The following is a 20,076-nucleotide window of genomic DNA, read 5'->3' on the forward strand; positions in this document are numbered from 1 at the left end:
ATTATATTATGTTATATTACATGATTATTGTTTACTACAACTCACGGTCATACTACATACCCATATTATTTTTATTTATTGCTTAATCTGTCATTACCAACTATAATCACACCATGTCAACCTGTCACTACAGAAACAAATTTTTATACTGCCTGTAATTACTGCTATTTAATCTAAATTCCATTTGTTACATTGTATATCTAAATTGTATATTTTTCTTTATTTATCTATTTTTATTTCATGTTATTTTATTTTATTTCTTTTTACTTATTGTAACTTCTTCTTGATTGTACTTATTACTTGTTCTTATCTTATCTTATCTTATATATATGTTTTTTAGACCAATTTCAATCAAAGTGCTTTACAGAGCTTAAAAACAAATGACAAACAAAGACACAACACACCATAAGAAACATCAGCCATAAACAACAGTATACAGGTGGGTCGTCAGCTTTGCTTTAAATACATCCACTGAACATGATAATCTAATGTCAGCAAGGAGACTGTTCCATAGAGTGGGTGCACGGAATGAAAAGCCTCCCTCACAAATGGTCTTTTTACGGATCTTAGGGACACTTAAAGGCCAGTCCCCTGAGAGTGAAGTGCCCGAGCAGGCACATATGGGTCCACCAGGTCGGTGAGATAACAGGGTGCAGAATCTACAATGTGCAAAGTGGAGATAGAAAAATTAAAAGGTTTGCCATTTTTTTATAATATCACATTTAGAGGAGCATAGTATGGAAGACCTCAGCTGACAAACATTGATATATACATGCTCTATTTACAACTCCCCTTAGTCACATTTATTTTGAGTAGCATCAACTCTGCAGACCCAACATTGAACAGATTATTTTCAGTTGTTTTCTCAATATCCTAACTTATTTCTATGATTGCTTACAAATAAAAAATCTGGTTGTCTGATTGTAACCAAAAAATGTATCTAATTATCTCATGATAACAAAGCTTGTCTTCTCTTTACAGTGTAGGCCACCATAAATGGAAAAACAATCTCTGTCATCACAAAACAATGAGGAAAATATGTCAGGAAGCTGGGAAAACAACTGACATTCACTTATTGGCTTGGTAAAGCCATTTAGCCAGCAAGAAAATACGTTGAGATCTTGGAAAAGTCAGAGTTAAAAAAATGGATGGATGTATTTCCACGTAGGATTTCCATAGATTGGGCAAAGAGAGAGGGAATTGAAATGGCCCAGGCACTACCAAAATTCATTTGTGATTACAAAACACAGAGAAAGGGGACTTTACAATTCATCAAGTAAAGTGTTTCAAGTGTTCCCTTAAGTGTTTTCAGACTCATTTTGAGAAAAAGAAGCAACAGTGTGTCAACTATGAAGTAAAATATGTTTATTAAACAGTTTTTATGAGAAATTAAGGAGGCTAAGGACAAGAGGCACCAACTCTTAATCTGTAATTTCAGCATTTTTTGTCTGACCAAGAATAAGTTAGCATATTTAAATGTTTGTGCCTCTTGGTTATGTAAAATGTAATATGAATACATTAGCATACCATCTGTTATCAATGGAGTCAAATTAGGTTTGTTACAATCATTAATACACTATTATAAATTGGGAGGTACTGTATGCAGACATTAGCTTTTTGAATATAATAGAGTTGATGGTTGTTCTAGTTCCAGTTTACATTACATAGGCCTATATGCACTTTAATGATGTCCATCTGCTTACCACTGCAGAGTTAAGGTCTCAAATCTTTTGACCTTCATTGATCCAACATAATAAATCAGTTTGATATATCCACAGTGTTACAATTTGTTGATCATACTGCTCACACAGAGAGAGGAAACAAGACAACATCAGAAAACCCACAACCACATCCCCACCAAGACGCCTGTGGCAAGGCTGCATAGAAGCATAAATGTTAAGTTACAGAGAGCAGACCATCTTGGCTTGCTGTTTTGAAACCTATTAGCAAGCTCACTTGAGTGTTTGTCTGTTACTTTAGGAATTGTGTGTCAAGACGCAGCCTGGGTCCAAAACACCGCCATGTACCTTTATTTTGAAAAGCAGCATCAAAGACCGGAAATCAAGTTTCAGCTAGTTGCTGTGGCAACAAGGATGTCCCTAGGTCTGTCACTGTTTCCTCCGCCGCTGCTTCGCTGGCGACGCCGAGGTGAAATCAGACACGAGGAGAGGAGGGAGAGGATGGAAACAAGAAGTACAGTCACCCACAAACAGAGCAGAGACACATGGATGGCACACGAAACCGTTTAGGTTCAACTCGAGCAGTTAAACCGGATCAGGTGCTGCAGGGAGTCTGAGTTTGGACCGAGCTGGTCAGCTCGTGATGGACCGCGTGTGTCGGGTCTGCTTTAGTGAAGGTGTCACACTGTGAGGCAGGTATCGGCTGCTGCTTACATTTTAAAGTGTCTTTATGTGCAATAATTCAGAGGGTAAGTGATCCAGAGCTAATTTGGAAGACACAAACATCGAAGGGTCTTTTTTTTGTGTGGCTGTTTTCAATCAAAGTAACTTTAACCGACATTACAGCAGCTTTAACCACTGTTATAGAGACTTGCTAAACCTCAGAAACCACCAACAAGGAAAATAAAGTACAGACTGCAAGGGGAAACAAAGCACTGAGTTTAAAGAGGATTCACACCTTTGAGGAGTATGTTTCGTCAAGCTAGTAGTTTTATTCACTACGAAGAGTTTAAGCTAGTGACAGGGGCGTCGTAGTGGGGGGTAAAGGGGACTGACTACCTGGGGCCCAATTGGGGAGGGGACCCCCTAATGGGCCTGAAAGTTTTCTACCACTTTTCTTTTCTTTTGTTATATAACAGCAATAAGATAACTAAAATTGTCTGAATAAATAAACAAACATTCAGAATTCCTTTCTGGAAAAAAGGGGAGTCTCTGTTTGTGTCAGGACTGCAGCTGCGTGTCAGCAGCAGGCGGCTCCTGGGGTGCTGAGTGGACAGTGGCTGCAGAACAGACCGTGAGCCTTGATCAATCAATGTGGATGTGCGATTAATAAGTTAAAAATGCATATACAACGGGCTATTAGTGTGATTTAAACAGCTGTCTATGTATATGTAAAATGCTTGTCATTTTCATATTTTCACAACATCAAGTGGGGCTGAATCTGATTGAAAGTAAACTGTAGGTTTTCAGAATCAGAGTTTTATTTGACTTCATGAGGTTAGATTATAACAAATAACGCCCCTTTGTTATTATTCAACAAGTCACTTGGCTACAAATAATCTTGTTTAAAGAGGTGGACAGCCTGAAGGTCAATATTGTGCAGTTATATTTGGAGAAATTGTAAAAAAAATCAACTAATATTGATATGTTTAAATTTGAGTCAGTTAACCAGGATAGTTTTAAGCATATATTTTTGTTTAATGCAAATAAACCAGTATTATAGCAGCAATATTATATTTTGTAGGGTTGGCTGTGGTGATGGGGACCACTGAGATACCAGAATTCCTGCTGACGCCCCTGGCTAGCAGTAACAGGAACATATTGTTACAAAGCTCAACACAGATATAGGAATTCTGATATCAATGGCCTCCTGTTGCAGCATACAATAAGTGATTGGTACACTTAATTGACCTCAACTGGCTCCTTTTCACAACGCACATGAGTGAGGTGCAAAGGAATGTTGATGATTTTGCATCACATCTTTAAATCCCCAATATACATCTCTTTTACCCAATTTTTTAGATGTTACATTTAATAGAATATATTCGTAAGCGAAATACATGGACATGTGTATGGGGTTTCTCATATTTTAGATTAACAGGGTTCCAACCCTTTTCCAGAGATTATTTTCCAGGACATTTTCAGTGATGATCAAGCTGGTATGACAGTCTAAATTTAGTTCCTAAATAGTCTAATATGTTCCTCTCAGTGAAATCCTACATTGAAAGACGTGGTCTATGGCTATCAATGAAATCATCTCTTACATACTTAAAAATTATGGCAAATTGATTATAGAATAATGCAACCACAGATGTACAGCACTTCACTTTGTAAGTGCAACCAAGTAACAATGATGGACAACTCTCATCTCAGCTTTCTCTTTTCTCAAAAAATATAAAATTAGCTAAGTAAAAAAAAAAAGAGCCAGCAAAGGACTCTGGAAGCTGCCTTACTGAAATAAATAAATAATAATAAAAAGAGGATCAGTGCATAAATTTACCTAAATAGAACTGAATGACAAAAATGGCCCCAAATGTTGAATGGGGATGTGCTTTTTTTAACCGTGCCAGGTCGCACGCAGTCATGTTGGAATAATTTTCCAGGACAATCTGTGATTTTCCAGGACATTTAACTAAGAAACTGGTCAACTGTTCCAGGACGCGTGGGAACCCTGATTAATGATTCAATAAATCATGTATTGTCTGTTTGTACGAAGTCACCCAAAACAGACCGATTTCATATGTTCAGAAGACTACAGCTCGAGAAACCTTAAATGTCAGCATCAATGTCTATTTTTATTTCTTGTACAGCCATACATTTTTTAGTCACACAGTTAAAATGTCATTCAAGCTATAAAGCATTGCATTGACAATGGTACAAAAAGAAAAAACCCAAGGTGGAATGGCTACACAAAAGGAGCAAAAAACAAAATTTCTTTCCTTGCACTCCTGACCATGTTACAGACATCAGCATCATCATCTAGATGTCACTAAAGCAAGAGACAAGCATACAATAAGCAACACTATTACTGAGATTTAAACTAAAATATGTTTTTAAAAAAAGGGATTTACTAACACCAATAAAGGAACCAAAATATAAAGATATTCAAAATATTTCTCTTTAAAAATATTGGAAGTGGCTGTGATTAATGGCAGTTTAATCTCTCAGAAAGTTGCCTTTTTTCCCGTAAGCTTTGACATGACGACGTATGAGCAACCTTATTTGTATCTTAATCAGGTTTATAATTTCCCCCTGTATCTTCTTCTGCTCCAAGGAACCAATAATAGTCTCCAGACTGAGAGATACAAGATGCTCTTCAGTGAGGATTTCAATCATTGACAGTAATAATGGCAAAAAGGAAAGCCATTTCCCCGACTTACAAATTCAACCCAATAGCACACAAATGAAGGACATAAAAAGATAGGGCTGAGGAAGATGAGTTAAAAACTTAAGTAGGTTTTTTTTTTAATGTCACGTGCACACTCTAGATTCAGGGAGGACTCATCTACTATGATGAAACATTTAGTTGACTATTTTGCAGATATCTAGCCAGAGGAAATGTCATGTAGATAATGAAGCAGAGCTGCTTCTAACCACAACAAAGCTTATTAACAATGGTTGCAACAATTAAGAGCCAAAGATACTGCAGTCAATTACAGCCACTCCACACTATGATATACTAAATTGCATTTTTTTTTGGTAGGAAAATTCATAGTAAAAGTCTTTTTTTCATCATTTAACTATCATTACATGATTAAAAAGCAAATCTTAAATTACAAGAGTGATGTTTGTTTTCTGCTGCGGACTGAAGGTGTTAGTCATCCTACATGTTGAGAATTAAAATAGGATCAAGGGTCTGTGTGGTTTTTTTTAAAGGTTCAACCCTCTCTTCCATCACCGGTCCATCATGCTGAGGATCATCTCAGGGGTCAGATCTCCGTTAGGCGGGGCCTCAGACAGCGGCTCTTCCTGTGCCACCGCCGCCACCGCCTCCTCCTCATCTTCCTGGGACAGTTCCTCCATTTGAATGGTGGTCTTCCCTCCACCCACCACCACCTCCTCGGCCTCCAGCTCGTCTGCCTCGGCTCCCACCTCCTTCTTCACGATAATGTCATCCACCTCTCCTGTAACCTCGTCCTCCACACGGATGATAGCAGCCGCTGTGAAAAGAGTTTCAGGTCAGATTCTAGTACCATAAGAGTACATCTGGTTTTTACACAATGTGAATACAGCTGTTAGAAAGGGTAGATTTCATGTTTTAGAGGGACTGTGATCTGACAAATTATCCTCTGGCAACATCTTGATCACCACCAAAAAGTCTCACATTTTACCACTTACTATCTGGTTTGCTCTTTGGGGGTCGTCCACGTTTCCTCTTGACTGGTGGCTCCACAGGGGCCGGGATAGGGACCACTGGTGGGGCCTGTTCAACATCCATCTCATCTAAAATATCGTCTTCCTCCTCTGCTTCGTCCAATTCTTGCTCTGTACAAAGAAAACAGCCACAAACCATTCAATTCTGAAACAAGCAGATTTGCCAAAACAAGTTATCCATATTAAAATATGTATTTGTTTATTAGCTAGATAATGTTTCTAATACCTGTGTCATCTTCACCGTCTTCCCCCCTCGACTGCATCTTCCTCTTCCTGCCACGGCGACCCTTCTTGGGTGAGGGTGAGGGACTTCCATTCTCTTCTCCAACGGCTTCACCCGTGCAGCTGTCAGCATGGCGCAGCATAGTGTTCTATGAAACAAACAGATACATAAACATCACAACTCAGCGACACAAGAGGAACATAAAAGTAGAACCCAGAGCGGGATCTTACCCGGCGGGTGAATGCCCTGGTGCACTTGTTGCAGACGAAGGCGGTGGGGACAAAGTTTGGATCGTGGTAGCGCTTGAAGTGCATGTCCAGAAGCTGCTTCTGTCGGAAGGTTTTATCACACTGGCTGCAAGAAAATGGCTTCTCCCCTGTGTGTGTGCGCTTGTGCATTATCATGTGGCGTTCCTAGGAAGCAAAGTCAGAAAAAAAGCGATTTAGCTTGAAACTAAAAAAAGGGAAAAGATTACATTGTTCATGTTCCACTTGACACTCACCTGTCTGCAGCAGTAATCACACTGTTCGCATTTAAAACGTTTCTCGTTCTTGTGAGTCTTCTGGTGTTGGATCAGAGCGTATCGCTCATGAAACACAGCATCACAGTAACGACATTTCTTTCCCTTCTCAATGAAGGAGTGCTGCTTCCGCAAGTGGACACCTGAAGAAGAAACAAAAACAAGCTTTAATCAAAAGTTTTACAAAAAAAAAGGTTAAAAAGAGCCGTCCTAGATTAACCAGTTTATAACGTTAAGCAAAAATAGGAAAACAAAACTAACCAAGGTCACTTTTGCGTGCGATGACAGTATCACAGTGCGGGCAGTGGAACTTGGCCACGTTCTCTGTGTGTTTCTGCAGAATATGCATCTTCATGGTGCCGCTCTGTGTGAACCGGGCATGGCAGATGTAGCACTCGTATGGCTTCTCACCTGCAACAGAGAGGATAGTTACACGAGTTAGGTTCTCATTTCCTCATGAACTGAGGATAAGCAACATTTTGGGATGTGTAATGATGAATTTAGTATGTCACCTGAATGTGTCCTCATGTGCCTCTTCAGCTTGTAAGTGTCTCTGCTGGCGTAGCTGCACAGACTGCACTGGAAGGGTCGCTCTCCTGTGTGCGAGCGGATGTGCCTTTTCAGCTTACTCACCTAAAATAAAGAGAGACAGATTAAAATAAGGAGCTCGTCCCAGGATAGAAGGAGTTTATTAGACTGCATAAGTACTAAATGCAGGTGAATATGAGATAACTTGCCTCTACACTGCAGTAGTCACACATGGAACATTTGAAGGGCTTCTCGTGCGTGTGTTTGTAGCGGCGATGACGCACCAATTCACCACTGGTCACAAAGGCCATATCACAGTCTGTGCATTTATGTGGCCGAGTGCCTAGAAACAGAGAAGAGTGAACATTAAGAACACATTATTAAATCTATATATTCAACGACAGAGCTGTAAAGCAATCAACCATCAGTTGATCATGCCAAAACAAGTTATTTCTATCCACAGAGGGCAGGTCATACTTCATAAACTGTTTACATGTCATGGTGTCGCCGTGTTCCTGATGGCACAAATGGTCCATTACTAATAAAGGGATGTGATGTGACAAAGAAAGTAGGACACTCTAAAAAGTGCAGAGCATTTAAACCGCTGATTAAAAAAGCTCATACAGCTTCAAACTAGAACCGTTCAATTTGTGCAAACAAAACAACAATCGGATCCCAATCGAGCGCTTTGTTTCTTTAAACCACTTGTTAATGAAGATATTTAAATAAAGTTTCAGAGTGACAAAAACTGGCAACTATGCTAACCCACATTCGACGGTTTGTGTTCAAAGAAGGGAGAGACTTTGGGCTGCTGCCAGTTGTGTTTACTCCAACCATTAAGTATGAAAACAAGTAACCATTTTATGATTATAGAGCTATGAGTAGCTTGTTTTAAATGACATATTTTGAAATAAATTTAAACGTAGGACTGATGTGCAGACTATGGCCTTGTTGGAAATGGCAGCTGCCTTAGTATTAAAAACATGGCACCAAAAAAAAGTCTATACAGCAAGTATGAACACAAACAGTCAAGACAGCTCACCACTGTCCTTTTAAGATCGGACGATCAAGCTTCACATTTCATCGATTATTTAAAGTCCCGGGGTCAACTCAGAGCATGTGAGTGTAAGCAGACCTTTTAAAAAACAACCAACCAATAAACAGGTATGCTAGAGGTTGAATTAGCGTGAACCTGAACTCACCATAAAGTCTCGTCTAACCAGAAAGCAATACAACTCCAGCCATGTTCATGACAAGGAACCCTTCAAACTCTTGACACAAAAGGCTAAATAAAGAAACTTTACCTGTGTGTGTGTTCAGGTGGTTTCTCAGCAGTGTGACTGTTCTGAAGGCCCGTCCACACAAGTGACATTTATGCGGCCTCTCGTCTGTGTGGCTCTTCATGTGTCTGTCGAGGTTGGAGCGCCGTGGGCAGGTGTAGCTACACAGCTCGCACTGGAAAGTCTTCTTCACACCTGGGCGTCAAAGAGGAGATGAATGGATCATTAAAAAAAAGGGGTGTAAATATTAACCATTGAATCTTTTTAGAGGAGATCATCGTAGCCAAACAAAAATGAATTGTCCCTTTCTACTTTAACATCTATACCTTTCTAAAAGTCTCTTTCTTAAGTCTCACCTTTCTTCTTGATCTTGGTGGGCTTTGGTGGTTTCATGTTGCCCACGACTTTCTCAGCATTCACCTCCGACAGCAGCCCCTCCTGCTGCTCCTCCTCGAAGTCGTACACAGACACGTCCATGTCACGATCGCCCTCCCCATAGCGCAGGCGGCTTTTCTTTCCCTTCTTTCCTTTGCGGATGGAGTTGATGGGCTGGTAGTCAGGGTCCTTGGTCCATTCTGGGTCTTCTTGAGTCACAGGGGCTTCGATAGCCTCTTCTCCTCCCTCCCCCTCTTCTCCCACTGTCCCTTGAAGCTCTTGGTGGGCTGCCTGAAGCTCCTCCTGCTCTACAGTCTCCACTTCACCGTTAGCGCCCACTTTCACCACCTAAAAGAGATCATTACAGTTTCATCTTAACCTGACCGGACTGTTGGCAAGTAGAGTTCAGTTAGAGAAGACTAGATTTTGCACACAAGGTTGGAGTCATTTCTTACCTGGAAGCCCTCTGGCAAGGGAAGAGTGTGACAAATAACCGGATCTGAATCCTTGTGAGCTGTTGCATCAACATAGGTCGCCTGCAGGCCCTCTACAGTCCCTGTTACGGGTACCTGCACCAACTGAAGCTGGCCAAGACCTAACGCAGCCCCAGTCTGCTCTTCCATATTCACAACCTGCAACAAGGAAAGAAACACTTCAAGTTGAGCAAACGTCAAAGATACTTAACAACAATGATAACCTTGATTTCAAACCCGAACACACACACACCTGTAGCGTGATGATCTGACCCTCGTCTCCACCAGTAACCGTCACCGTGCTGCCACCCTCCAACACCTCGGTCTTCATTTGTAGCAGAGTGGGGTCGAGAGCGTCCATCACCATCATCTCCATGTTACCAGTCACTTCCCCTTGTGGCGCTATGGTCACCCCCTGGATCAAGGTCTCTCCTCCCTCAGACAGGACCTTTCCATCCGCAGCCTGAGTGGCATCCATGGACACAGCCTCGCCTTCCATGGCGACAGGCCAACCGACACCTGACACACAAAGAACACAGGGGAAAATTAGGCTTTCTACATACAAAACTTTTACAAACGAACCAATAGTGCAGCCCTGTTCAATTAGCTGCCCAAAAGCAACCCTTGAGTGGCCTGAAAGCAACTGCTGAGTGATTGTGACTTGGGTCCAGCAAGAAAAACATCTTCTACTAACACTGACAACTGTTGCTCTTTTATTGTGTTTATGCCCTTTTAGATGTGGAAATACGTTAATCAACATCCAGTGTGTTTGTTATCTATTTGTTTTTCTTTTAAATGGTTAACTTTGCTCACTTTCTGCTAAAAATGTCCGACCCAGCTCATGTCCTTGGTCTGAAAATCCGCCCCGACCAAATATTTAATTGAATAGCCCTGCAATAGTGTGTCATTATTGACCTATTTTATAAAATACATAATAAACATGTTCCCTTTATTGTGGACTAATGCCAGGTGTGTTGACCTGAGGCACCTATGATTCGTATATGCTCACGACGTAATGATTGAAGATAAAACAGCTGAAAGTACCACAGAGACTACTACTTTCAAATAGGACACTTTAGTGTATTTGCAAAAAGTAGTTCTGCTCAAAATGGCCTCATACAGGTAATCATTTGACTCCACACTCTTCTGGTCTATTTTAGATGCAGAAGCTTTAAAATTATTTTGGTCACATGCCATACAGTTAGTGCAAGGGGAACTTGCACAGTTGAGCGTCATGAGCCTTGATCAATCAATGTGGATGTGCGATTAATAAGTTAAAAATGCATATACAACGGGCTATTAGTGTGATTTAAACAGCTGTCTATGTATATTTAAAATGCTTGTCATTTTCATATTTTCACAACATCAAGTGTGGCTGAATCTGATTGAAAGTAAACTGTAGGTTTTCAGAATCAGAATCAGAGTTTTATTTGACTTCATGAGGTTAGATTATAACAAATAACGCCCCTTTGTTATTATTCAACAAGTCACTTGGCTACAAATAATCTTGTTTAAAGAGGTGGACAGTCTGAAGGTCAATATTGTGCAGTTATATTTGGAGAAATTGTAAAAAAAAAAAAAAAAAAAACTAATATTGATATGTTTAGATTTGAGTCAGTTAACCAAGATAGTTTTAAGCATATATTTTTGTTTAATGCAAATAAACCAGTATTATAGCAGCAATATTATATTTTGTAGGGTTGGCTGTGGTGATGGGGACCACTGAGATACCTTTTCAGGGGGTCCAGAATTCCTGCTGACGCCCCTGGCTAGCAGTAACAGGAACATATTGTAACAAAGCTCAACACAAAGATATAGGAATTCTGATATCAATGGCCTCCTGTTGCAGAATACAATAAGTGATTGGTACACTTAATGAGTGAGGTGCAAAGGAATGTTGATGATTTTGCATCACATCTTTAAATCCCCAATATACATCTCTTTTACCCATTTTTTTAGATGTTACATTTAATAGAATACATTCGTATATGCTCACGACGTAATGATTGAAGATAAAACAGCTGAAAGTACCACAGAGACTCAAAATGGCCTCATACAGGTAATCATTTGACTCCACACTCTTCTGGTCTATTTTAGATGCAGAAGCTTTAAAATTATTTTGGTCACATGCCATAAAGTTAGTGCAAGGGGAAGTTCTCTGTCTTCAAACTTGCACTGTTGAGCGTCTGATAAAGGCAGTTGTTGCAGCACAATAAAACAATGTCTGCTGAACTCAAACTGCAACGTGGATTAATAAACATTAATCAATGCCAGGGATATTAACACTTTAACACCAATACTTGAATGATAGAAAGAGTAAAGTAAAGACACGTATAGTCTCAAATAGTCAAAGTGGTAGGACTGTCTCGAGCAACAAGCATGTTTCTGAGAGTATTTCAAATGCTGAGCTAAATATGGTAAGCTGCCTGGTCTATGGGTCGTTCATGAAACAGTATACACTATAACACCGGAACTTTAGAGATAATGTTTATAGTTTAACATGAGTTAAAGAAAGTATTTCCCATGGCTCAGTTTTGAATAAGTGAAGTGTGTTGTTGTAGTTTTGTCTCTCGGTGAGTTAAAAAAAAAAGCGGCAGTTTATGACTTCCTGTACTGCCCTTGGTTTCTTAAACACTGAGCTATTTACATATCCTCGTACAGACCACTGTTTTTCAGCTTTAAACTTCGGGAAATCATGTTAAAATCTTTAAATTTACACACATGAAAACTTATGGGATACGATTCAAAGTGCTGCGACGTCAACTCGTGTGAGTTGGCTGAGTGAACTCGGAGGCGCGAGTACATCTGAAAACAGGAAACAAAGGGCACGATAAGATGGACGACAGGCCTGAACTAACTTAAAACAGAAGCTAATCACAAACATCCCTCTCTGCTGCTCGCAAAACAATCAACAGAAAGCACCAAACGCTGAACTCGGACAGAGAGTTACAGTTTATATAGGGATTTCGTGAATTGTAGATAACGATAGAGGGAGACAAACACCCCCCCGCCAGCCGCCTGGCCGGTAAGCCCTACCGGTGACACCTAGAGGCCGAGGACGGCTCCTACAAAAACGTTTCCGTGTCTGGAGGCAAAGAAGCTGCTTTACTTACTCTCGAGTGCTTCTTTTCCCTGTTATATTCACTCTGGTGCCCACAGTCCGCGGGTGCTTCCTTCAATCCTGCTGTAAACGTCCGTACGTGTTGAGCGCCTCGCTAATAATTTTCTCCCGCTTTGCAAGAGTGGGCCTAACACAAAATGGCGGTCTTTATGAGCGTGTGCGCCTGCGCAAACACATAACCCGAGGGAGCAGGGGGAGTGGTCGAGCTGCGGGAGAAAGGCGCCAGATTTGAATTCAGGCGTAGGCGTGGCATCCCGAAACACGACCATAATGATCCATACAACTGACAAACTAGTTCTTCTTCTTAGTCGAGATTAAGAACAGCCTTTATTTTTGTGTTTTTACTTGAAGACATATAATAATTCAGAGCCACTTTTAATTTAATGTTACAACTACCTCGTAGTGTCCAAGCAATATATTCAATCAATCACAAGAGGGCAGTGTGGTTGTTGTAGATGTGGGGCAAGCTTCAACAGTGTAAATCATGATTCAAAGCTACATCACCTTCAATAATTTATCAGTGAGCCACAGTCAGTGGTGAATTAAGTACACAGCTTCCTGGCTTAAGTCAAAGTAAAGATACTAAAGGTCAAATATTACTCCAATACAAGTGAAAGTTCCTCTGTCAAATTATTACTTGAGTTAAAGTACTGCAGTACCTGATTTGAAAAATACTGAAGTATTAAAAGTACTTTAAAATAATCTCAAAACATTATTTTCACAATACATAAGTGCAGTCAAGAGTCAAGACTACATAGGAGTACATTCGCTTACATTATGTTTATTTAGAGACCATTACTTGAAATCTCTAAAAACTATACCATGGAATAAAAACAGACACTAAGTTACTCCAAGCACAGACAACTTAGTTTGAAATGTTCATCTGGAATGAAACAAATGTTACGTAGCTCAACACGCTTTCTCAGGTTGGACAGTGAATTTTTGTAGTGGAGTAAAAATAATAAGTTCCCCGCAAAAAATAATACTCAAGTACAGTACTCAAGTAAATTTACGTTGTTACAGTCCATCACTGTATTCAATCATTTACAAGAGGGCAGTGTGGTTGTTGTAGATTTGGGGCAAGCTTCAGAACTAATTTATCATTTAGCCACAGTGCAGATGGAGGGTGACGTCTTTTTTTTTTTTATACTGGAAAACAAAACCAGTGATAATGAGTTACAGACCCACAACTAAAAATAGCTCTTACACTGTCCAAATCTGATGATGACCATATGTCGAGGTGAACCTCTTGTAGGTTTAATACTAGACCATGAAAACCCTTCCTTTCAGTGCATTGGCAATCATAGTTTGACATGTCACATTTCAAACATTTAAGAAAAAAAAAAAAAGATAACTAAGCGCTTCACGATTGTAGTTGTTTAGGGGTTTAAAAGCTCTGACCATGAATCAAAAGCTCATATTCCCCTTGCAATGTCAGGTCTGAAGTGAGTGGTTTTTATTTTGTGAAATTGTCATCTGCCCTTTAATAATTTTTTTTCAATGTGTCATTTCATTGGTCAAAAGAGAGAAAGAAAAAACAAAATTCCTGTGATATGCTCATAAGCAAGACCCTATAAGACACATCAAGCCTATAATTAACACCAGTTATTCTGAGTTTAGAATATGTCCTTTCTGTCTTTATAACTTACTGCTGGTCTGTTATTTACTTTAACAGTTAAACAATGGAGGCTATATCTGCCTACATTAAATTAAAATGGGTTCATTAATATTTAAAGTATGTTTGTGTTGTGTTGACAGTTAGCCACTCAGGAATGAACCACTCTTAAAATCCTCTAGAAACAAAGAAAAGGGGAAAATTTAGTCCCATATGGACAGAACAAATGATGTATTCAAGTGTTTCAAAAGAGACACTTAGATAACTGGTTTCATCATCAAATATTCAAACAGTGGAGTTCATAGTTTAAGTACACCATATACAGTAAATATCTTTATTTTTCTTTCTATAGTTTCAGAGGGAGTCTTTGAGCTCATTTTTAGGGTCTTGAATAACCCTTTCATGTCTGTTTAGGACAGTAACCTCTCGAGTGGGCCTGTTGTCCACACACCTTGTTTTTGAAATTCACCAGACTGTGAATTTTTACACTGTTTCACTGTTTCAATTTACCAGGTCAACCTGTCACTTAGAGCATTTCAGAGCATATTCTCTGCATATAAAATAAATTATTAATTTGTTATATAACCAATGGAACATTTTGTTCATTTCAGCTATTTCCATTGCAGTAAATTCATCCTCATGTGTTTGTGACAGGCGGGTATGAATGGATCAAACAAACAGCAGCGTGGTCACTTTATTCCTCTCTCTCTCTCCGTCTCTTCTGGTTTTATCTTCATCTTTTTCTCATGGTTTTGCTCTCAGAGGGGAGGGAGCAGAGAAAGGCGAGGCTCTGTTGTCAGATCTGTCCGTCTCGCCGGCCTGGCCCCGCCCACCTCAGTGGAGGCATTACATACTGCTGCTGCTCACGCTCATAGCAACCGTGCCTCAGCAACAGAGCCACGGCAACAGAGCTCCACGGCAACAGCGTGCCGTGTCTCCCCAATGGAGCTGCCATTGGGCGGACCAGCGCTCAGGCACTACACCCAGAGCAGACCGAGACCTCACCGACAAAAACTGAACTACCGTCCCAACAGACCACAGGTACTGTGAAGCAGGAGAGGAGAGGTTTTTAAAAAATGGTGTGAAAAAAAGGTGGTGTGTGTCTGTGTGTGTGTGTGCGTGTGTGTGTGAGGAGAGAAAATGGGAGGGAGAGGCGAGAGAGGAGATGCAAACGGGTACAGAGGGGAGAGGCAGGGGGAAGGGAAGGACAGAGGAGGGGTGCTGTTAAAGATGCCTGGTCCCTGTTCGAATGAGACTCTCTTACTACGGCTCACCGGCTCTTTGAAGAAGTCACTCTTAAAATCTGGGCATGAATGTGTCGTCTGCCTAACTGAGAAGCTGGTGGCCTTTTTTTTTCTCTCCCCAGGTTGTATTAAAATGAAGTGTGTGTGTGTTTGTGTGTGTGTGTGTGTGTGTGTGTGTGAGATCACCTCCTTTTTCCACTGAGCTGATCATGTTGTCACCGAGAGGTAGACACACAGTCACTCCCTCGGAGCTAATGACCAGGGAGGCAAAATTTAAGCAATTCTCCTGACAGGAAACTATCTATCATTGACTTCTGCTGGATTTGTGTTCTGCAGTCAATCTCCTGTCTTTATTGCTACTTGTGGGCACAGATGTTAATATGATCAGGATGATGCAGCACTGAAACCCTGCAATTTCAATATCACATTACCAATGTTAGCAAAATGAGTTATCCATCTTACATTTGGCATGCAAAATCCAGCGACGCCCCCCCAATGTACGTTACTGAGCAACTGACTCCCAGGAGGCTGGTTTGTAGCATGGCCAGAGGAGAGATTCAAACCAAAATACACCTATAGAGGCAGGAGAAACACAAGTGCCAGAGTGTGTGGGTTTTTCAGAGGTGAGGGTTATGTAATTTGAAGTTACATACTGTGCAAGTTGCTTTTCAACATCAGTTCTTTGATCTTTGGAGTAAAAAAGCTTCTGTTTTTGTGTGTATATGTGATATGTAGGAGACAATAATAGAGAGTGAAAATGAAGTCCTTGAGCACATGGGGAGGGTGGATGAAGGTGTCGAGGAGTTCTTTACTAAGAGAGTACTTCCTACTGATACACTGTGAGTACTATTCTGCCACTTCGGCCTCTTTATAGCCATGATAATAATCAGGATATAAATAATACCGCTTTGATAGACATACCAAAGGACCTTAACGCTCCTTATTGATTTGTAATGTGATCTGTCGTATAGGAAAAAGCAAGATGAGGAAACTATCACAGTGCACGAAGTGGCTCCTGCGAGCTCAGTCCCTTGTCCACCCCAAACCAAAACACTCAGGAGGAAGCTCGGTGATTTTTTTACACTCAAAAAGAGACGTGGTCTGAAGTCAGAAACGAGCCATGAGGGGCGCCCCAAGAAAACCTCCATCGCTGACCTCATTCGCCCGCTCAGGGAGGTCGCCAGAGCCGAGAAAGACAAAGACAAGGAGCGTGTTAAGGAGCACGACAAGGAGAATGAAAAGGAGAAAGCAAAAGAGAATCCCAGCGCTAATGCTGGAGAGTCAGCTGATCAGGAGACACCTGTTTCTGGTGCTCCTCCACTGAGGGGTGAGGCGGTGCCTCCCCGCCGAGCTCTCAGAGAAGGGAAGTCCCAGTCTCTCATTCTGCTGTCTGGATCCGCGGCATCAGGGACTCCTTATGGCAGGAACACTGGGAAGGTGAACAGTAGTAGAGTTTAAGTCACGTTTGCATTCAGATCAGTAGATCATTTCTGATAGAAGTCATCACTCTGCTGTTGATACTTTCAGAAACAACTGGAGGGCCAACATAGCTTTGAACAGAAACTCCATCTCATGCTTCAGCGTATTGGAGTTTCCAAACCCCAGCCAGGAGAGACACAGGTATGTGTATTTCTGTGTCTAGAAGTGTGAACTGTGCAAGTCCTCAAAACTGTTTGAATACCTCTTTTCCTTTTATAGAACCAGGAGGGAGAGATGAAAAAAGCAGAATCTGAAGGTATGTCCTTTTATCTATTTGATACTTAATATGATTAAACCTGTCCCCGCTCCATCTGAGTGTTAATGAAGCTCTGTAAATCTTTTAAGTTTAGGGATTTGTATTAAAAGGACAGACTTTTTGACATGGATCATTTCTCTTTAAAAGGATAAATATCTCTTTATGTTGGTAAGACAGTTCTCCATTCATTAAAGAGATTAAGATGTGATTAACTTGTCTTGTAACATAGGATGTACATGATCTTTGTGCCTCAGGAACTATCATTGACAGTAAGCCCGAGCCACCTCCTACTCTCTCAAAACCTCGAACCATGTCTGCATCATCAGGTAAAACACAGACACAGATTCACCTCTGTCACATTCCTCAGGTCACACTTAATAGTTACACGTACATTTTTTTCTTTAGATACAAGGCATCAAATGCGCTCAAGTGTGTCTGCACATGAGTCCGCCGGGAAACCTGCTTTACTTCCAAAGCCGGTTATCAAGCCAGGTCCACCTCCTACCACATCGGGCCGCAACACACCTGAGAACGAGCTCGCCCAAATACAGGAAGCAGAGACAAACACGCCCACCAAGCTGAGTCCAGCCACATCCACCCCTGCTACCCCTGTCATCACCGCTACCACCACCACACCCACTGTACCGACAATCTCAAACTCGGTCCCCGACTCCACCAGTTGTACAGTTTCGCCTTCAAGTACTGCACCGCCCTCAGATGCAGACACATGCATCGACTCTGTTAATGGTCCTACAGCAGCTACAACACCTACCAATGAAACAGAGGTCGATAGCAAGCCCTCTATACCTGAAGCTAATGCCATCACCCCTGAAACACCCACCTCTACTGGCACTGCTGCACCCACAGAGCCCCCGACTAGTGTCTCAGTTACTTCCACATCCTCTGAGTCCATTACTTCTACCATCTCCACCACTTCCAGTTCAGTCATTATAACTACGCCTTCCATTTCCACCTCAGAAGCTGTTTCTGCTCCCAGCAACGAAATCCAGGTTTCCACAGCATCAACAGATCTGTTAGTTACATCCAATGCCCTCTCAGTTGATGCTACACCTGCTGCTGGTGATGATGCAGCTGTTTCTGTGAGTGACACTGCTGCGTCACCCTCCACCTGCGCGATAGATACAGCATCAGGCTTGTCTACAAACATCAATGTAATTACTGCACCTAGTGATGAGCTCGCTTCAGTCACCTCTGCTAGCTGTGTAAATTTAGCCTCATCAGTCACTACAACATCTCCCCCTCCTGACTCAGCTGATTCCATCGCAACTCCAGTTTCACCCGACGCCCCTGTTTTCTCATCCTCCACCCTGACCTCCCCTGACCTTCCTCCCGCCACCACAACCAACAATATTATAAGCCCAACATCTCCTGACTGCACAGAGTCAAGCTTTATTTCTACCGTTACTCAGCCAGCGACCTTTAGCCCTGCTGGCACATCTATTCCCTCCACTTCATCCAGTGAAACAAACCCCACAGACACTACCACCACCACCACTACAAGCATAGACTGCTCAGACTCCACTTCCACTACCAATTCAGCAACTGCAGCTGCAATTAGTTCTCCACCTACGACTGACTTAGACCCACCTTACTCTGACAGTGTGAGCACTACCCTCACGCCTACTATCTCTGACCTCCCAACAACTGATAACTCAAGTGCTGCTTCTCCCAATCTGACCAGTCCAGCTCCTGCTAAAGATAGCGTGGGCCAAGAGAAAGATTTAAAGACATCACCTGAACACAGAGCTGGAGTGGAGCCTGCAGAGAGAGAAACAGGTACATTTTAAGCTCTGTTTTTTTTATATTTACACTATCTTTCATATATTTATTTTTCTTTAAAATGCATGGAAGTGAAAATGTGTTTGTTTTGGTATTCTTAACAGCAGATGAGGAGCTGGAGGCAACACAAGAAAGCAAGGAAACTGAGGCGGAAAAGAGCGAGAAAGTGGTTGATGGTGGGAAGAAAAGCGAGGATGAAACTGAGAAAGAAGCTCTGGTCAACAGTGAAGTGAAGAGTGAAGAAGTGCAGGACGCAGGTGTGAAACCTGGAGAGGACTCCATGAAAACAGAAGTGGGAACAGCTGAACCTGCATCACGGAAGGATGCTGATGAGGTGCAGAAAGAAGGTGAGAAACAAGAAGAAACCCAGCCAGTGGGCGAGAAGTAGTTCAAAAATCATGATAATGCTAAACACGGGACCAACAACTGTGACGGGGGCAGGAGAGACCACAGTAAAGGGTAAAATGAGGGGAGACGATCCATGGCACTTCCTACAGGGACCACCACATTTCAGCAGCACACCACAAAGGGTGGGCCATCGGACCAAAGAACTGAGATCCCTTTGGTGTTATGTAATCGACAAATCCAGCAGTGTCTTTGTCCTTTTTTAACTTTTGTTTGAATTTTTGCATTGCACGTATGATTATGTACCATAAGACAACTACTGTGGTAAAATACACCATGTTTACAATAGATGGATAAAAGACAAATTTATGGATATTAAATGGATTATTGAATTGACTGAGTCATTTCCTCTGATTTCTTAATGTATGAAAAAAAAATGTCTTCATATTTCAAACAAGATAATTTCTTCTGGCAAGAATATCTTGACACACGGTACACTGGCTTTCGTCATCTGAAGCTCATGGTCTTCCTCAGCTGCTTTTTGGATAACTTAGTTGTTATCCAAGAATAGTCCAAGAATTTACTTTTATTGTAAAGTAGTTTTCTGGCCTGGATAAGCGAAGGAAGATGGATGGGTGGATGGATAGTTTTCTGGCTTATAAGGAAATTTTAATACATGTATTTATTCCATATGATTTACTTGTGCGAGACCCTGTACAAAATTAAACATATATGTGACTATATAATCTCATAAAGCAGTATAA

General features: G+C 41.3%; 2 protein-coding genes across 3 annotated transcripts; one reads left to right on the top strand and one right to left on the bottom strand.

The window, feature by feature from the left end:
* Window positions 1-4,448: 4,448 nt before the first annotated feature.
* LOC117810374 (transcriptional repressor CTCF-like) lies at window positions 4,449-12,720 on the bottom strand. Its single transcript, XM_034680193.1, has 13 exons — window positions 12,566-12,720; window positions 9,706-9,971; window positions 9,435-9,611; window positions 8,961-9,327; window positions 8,629-8,799; window positions 7,534-7,667; window positions 7,309-7,429; window positions 7,058-7,207; window positions 6,779-6,939; window positions 6,507-6,689; window positions 6,280-6,424; window positions 6,018-6,164; window positions 4,449-5,839 (listed from the first exon to the last, which is right to left on the bottom strand). Exons 2-13 carry the CDS (start codon window positions 9,949-9,951, stop codon window positions 5,574-5,576), a joined length of 2,268 nt encoding a protein of 755 aa, XP_034536084.1. The 5' UTR covers window positions 9,952-9,971; window positions 12,566-12,720; the 3' UTR covers window positions 4,449-5,573.
* On the top strand, window positions 4,736-19,708 carry LOC117810373 (mucin-5AC-like). Of its 2 annotated transcripts, none has more exons than XM_034680192.1 (9): window positions 4,736-5,857; window positions 14,951-15,229; window positions 16,168-16,271; window positions 16,404-16,869; window positions 16,960-17,052; window positions 17,131-17,167; window positions 17,422-17,493; window positions 17,573-18,964; window positions 19,075-19,708. In XM_034680192.1, exons 2-9 carry the CDS (start codon window positions 15,131-15,133, stop codon window positions 19,353-19,355), a joined length of 2,544 nt encoding a protein of 847 aa, XP_034536083.1. In that variant the 5' UTR covers window positions 4,736-5,857; window positions 14,951-15,130; the 3' UTR covers window positions 19,356-19,708. The 2 variants fall into 2 exon arrangements, with proteins under 2 accessions (XP_034536083.1, XP_034536082.1); XM_034680191.1 differs by having other exon boundaries at window positions 4,740-5,857; window positions 19,072-19,708.
* The last annotated feature ends 368 nt before the right edge of the window (window positions 19,709-20,076 follow it).

Source organism: Notolabrus celidotus, chromosome 3, assembly GCF_009762535.1.
Source record: "Notolabrus celidotus isolate fNotCel1 chromosome 3, fNotCel1.pri, whole genome shotgun sequence".
NCBI lineage: Eukaryota > Metazoa > Chordata > Actinopteri > Labriformes > Labridae > Notolabrus > Notolabrus celidotus.

What these genes read in the sequence shown, in the direction of transcription:
- LOC117810373 (XM_034680191.1), top strand. Translation starts at nt 15,131, where the DNA reads ATGGAGCTGCCATTGGGCGGACCAGCGCTCAGGCACTACACCCAGAGC. An exon ending in CCCAGCCAGGAGAGACACAG is followed by an intron (nt 17,053 to 17,130) that starts GTATGTGTATTT and finishes TTCCTTTTATAG; the next exon opens with AACCAGGAGGGAGAGATGAA. An exon ending in GCCTGCAGAGAGAGAAACAG is followed by an intron (nt 18,965 to 19,071) that starts GTACATTTTAAG and finishes TATTCTTAACAG; the next exon opens with CAGATGAGGAGCTGGAGGCA.
- LOC117810374 (XM_034680193.1), bottom strand. Translation starts at nt 9,951, where the DNA reads ATGGAAGGCGAGGCTGTGTCCATGGATGCCACTCAGGCTGCGGATGGA. An exon ending in GCACATGAGGACACATTCAG is followed by an intron (nt 7,208 to 7,308) that starts GTGACATACTAA and finishes TCTCTGTTGCAG; the next exon opens with GTGAGAAGCCATACGAGTGC. An exon ending in GTGATTACTGCTGCAGACAG is followed by an intron (nt 6,690 to 6,778) that starts GTGAGTGTCAAG and finishes TTTGCTTCCTAG; the next exon opens with GAACGCCACATGATAATGCA.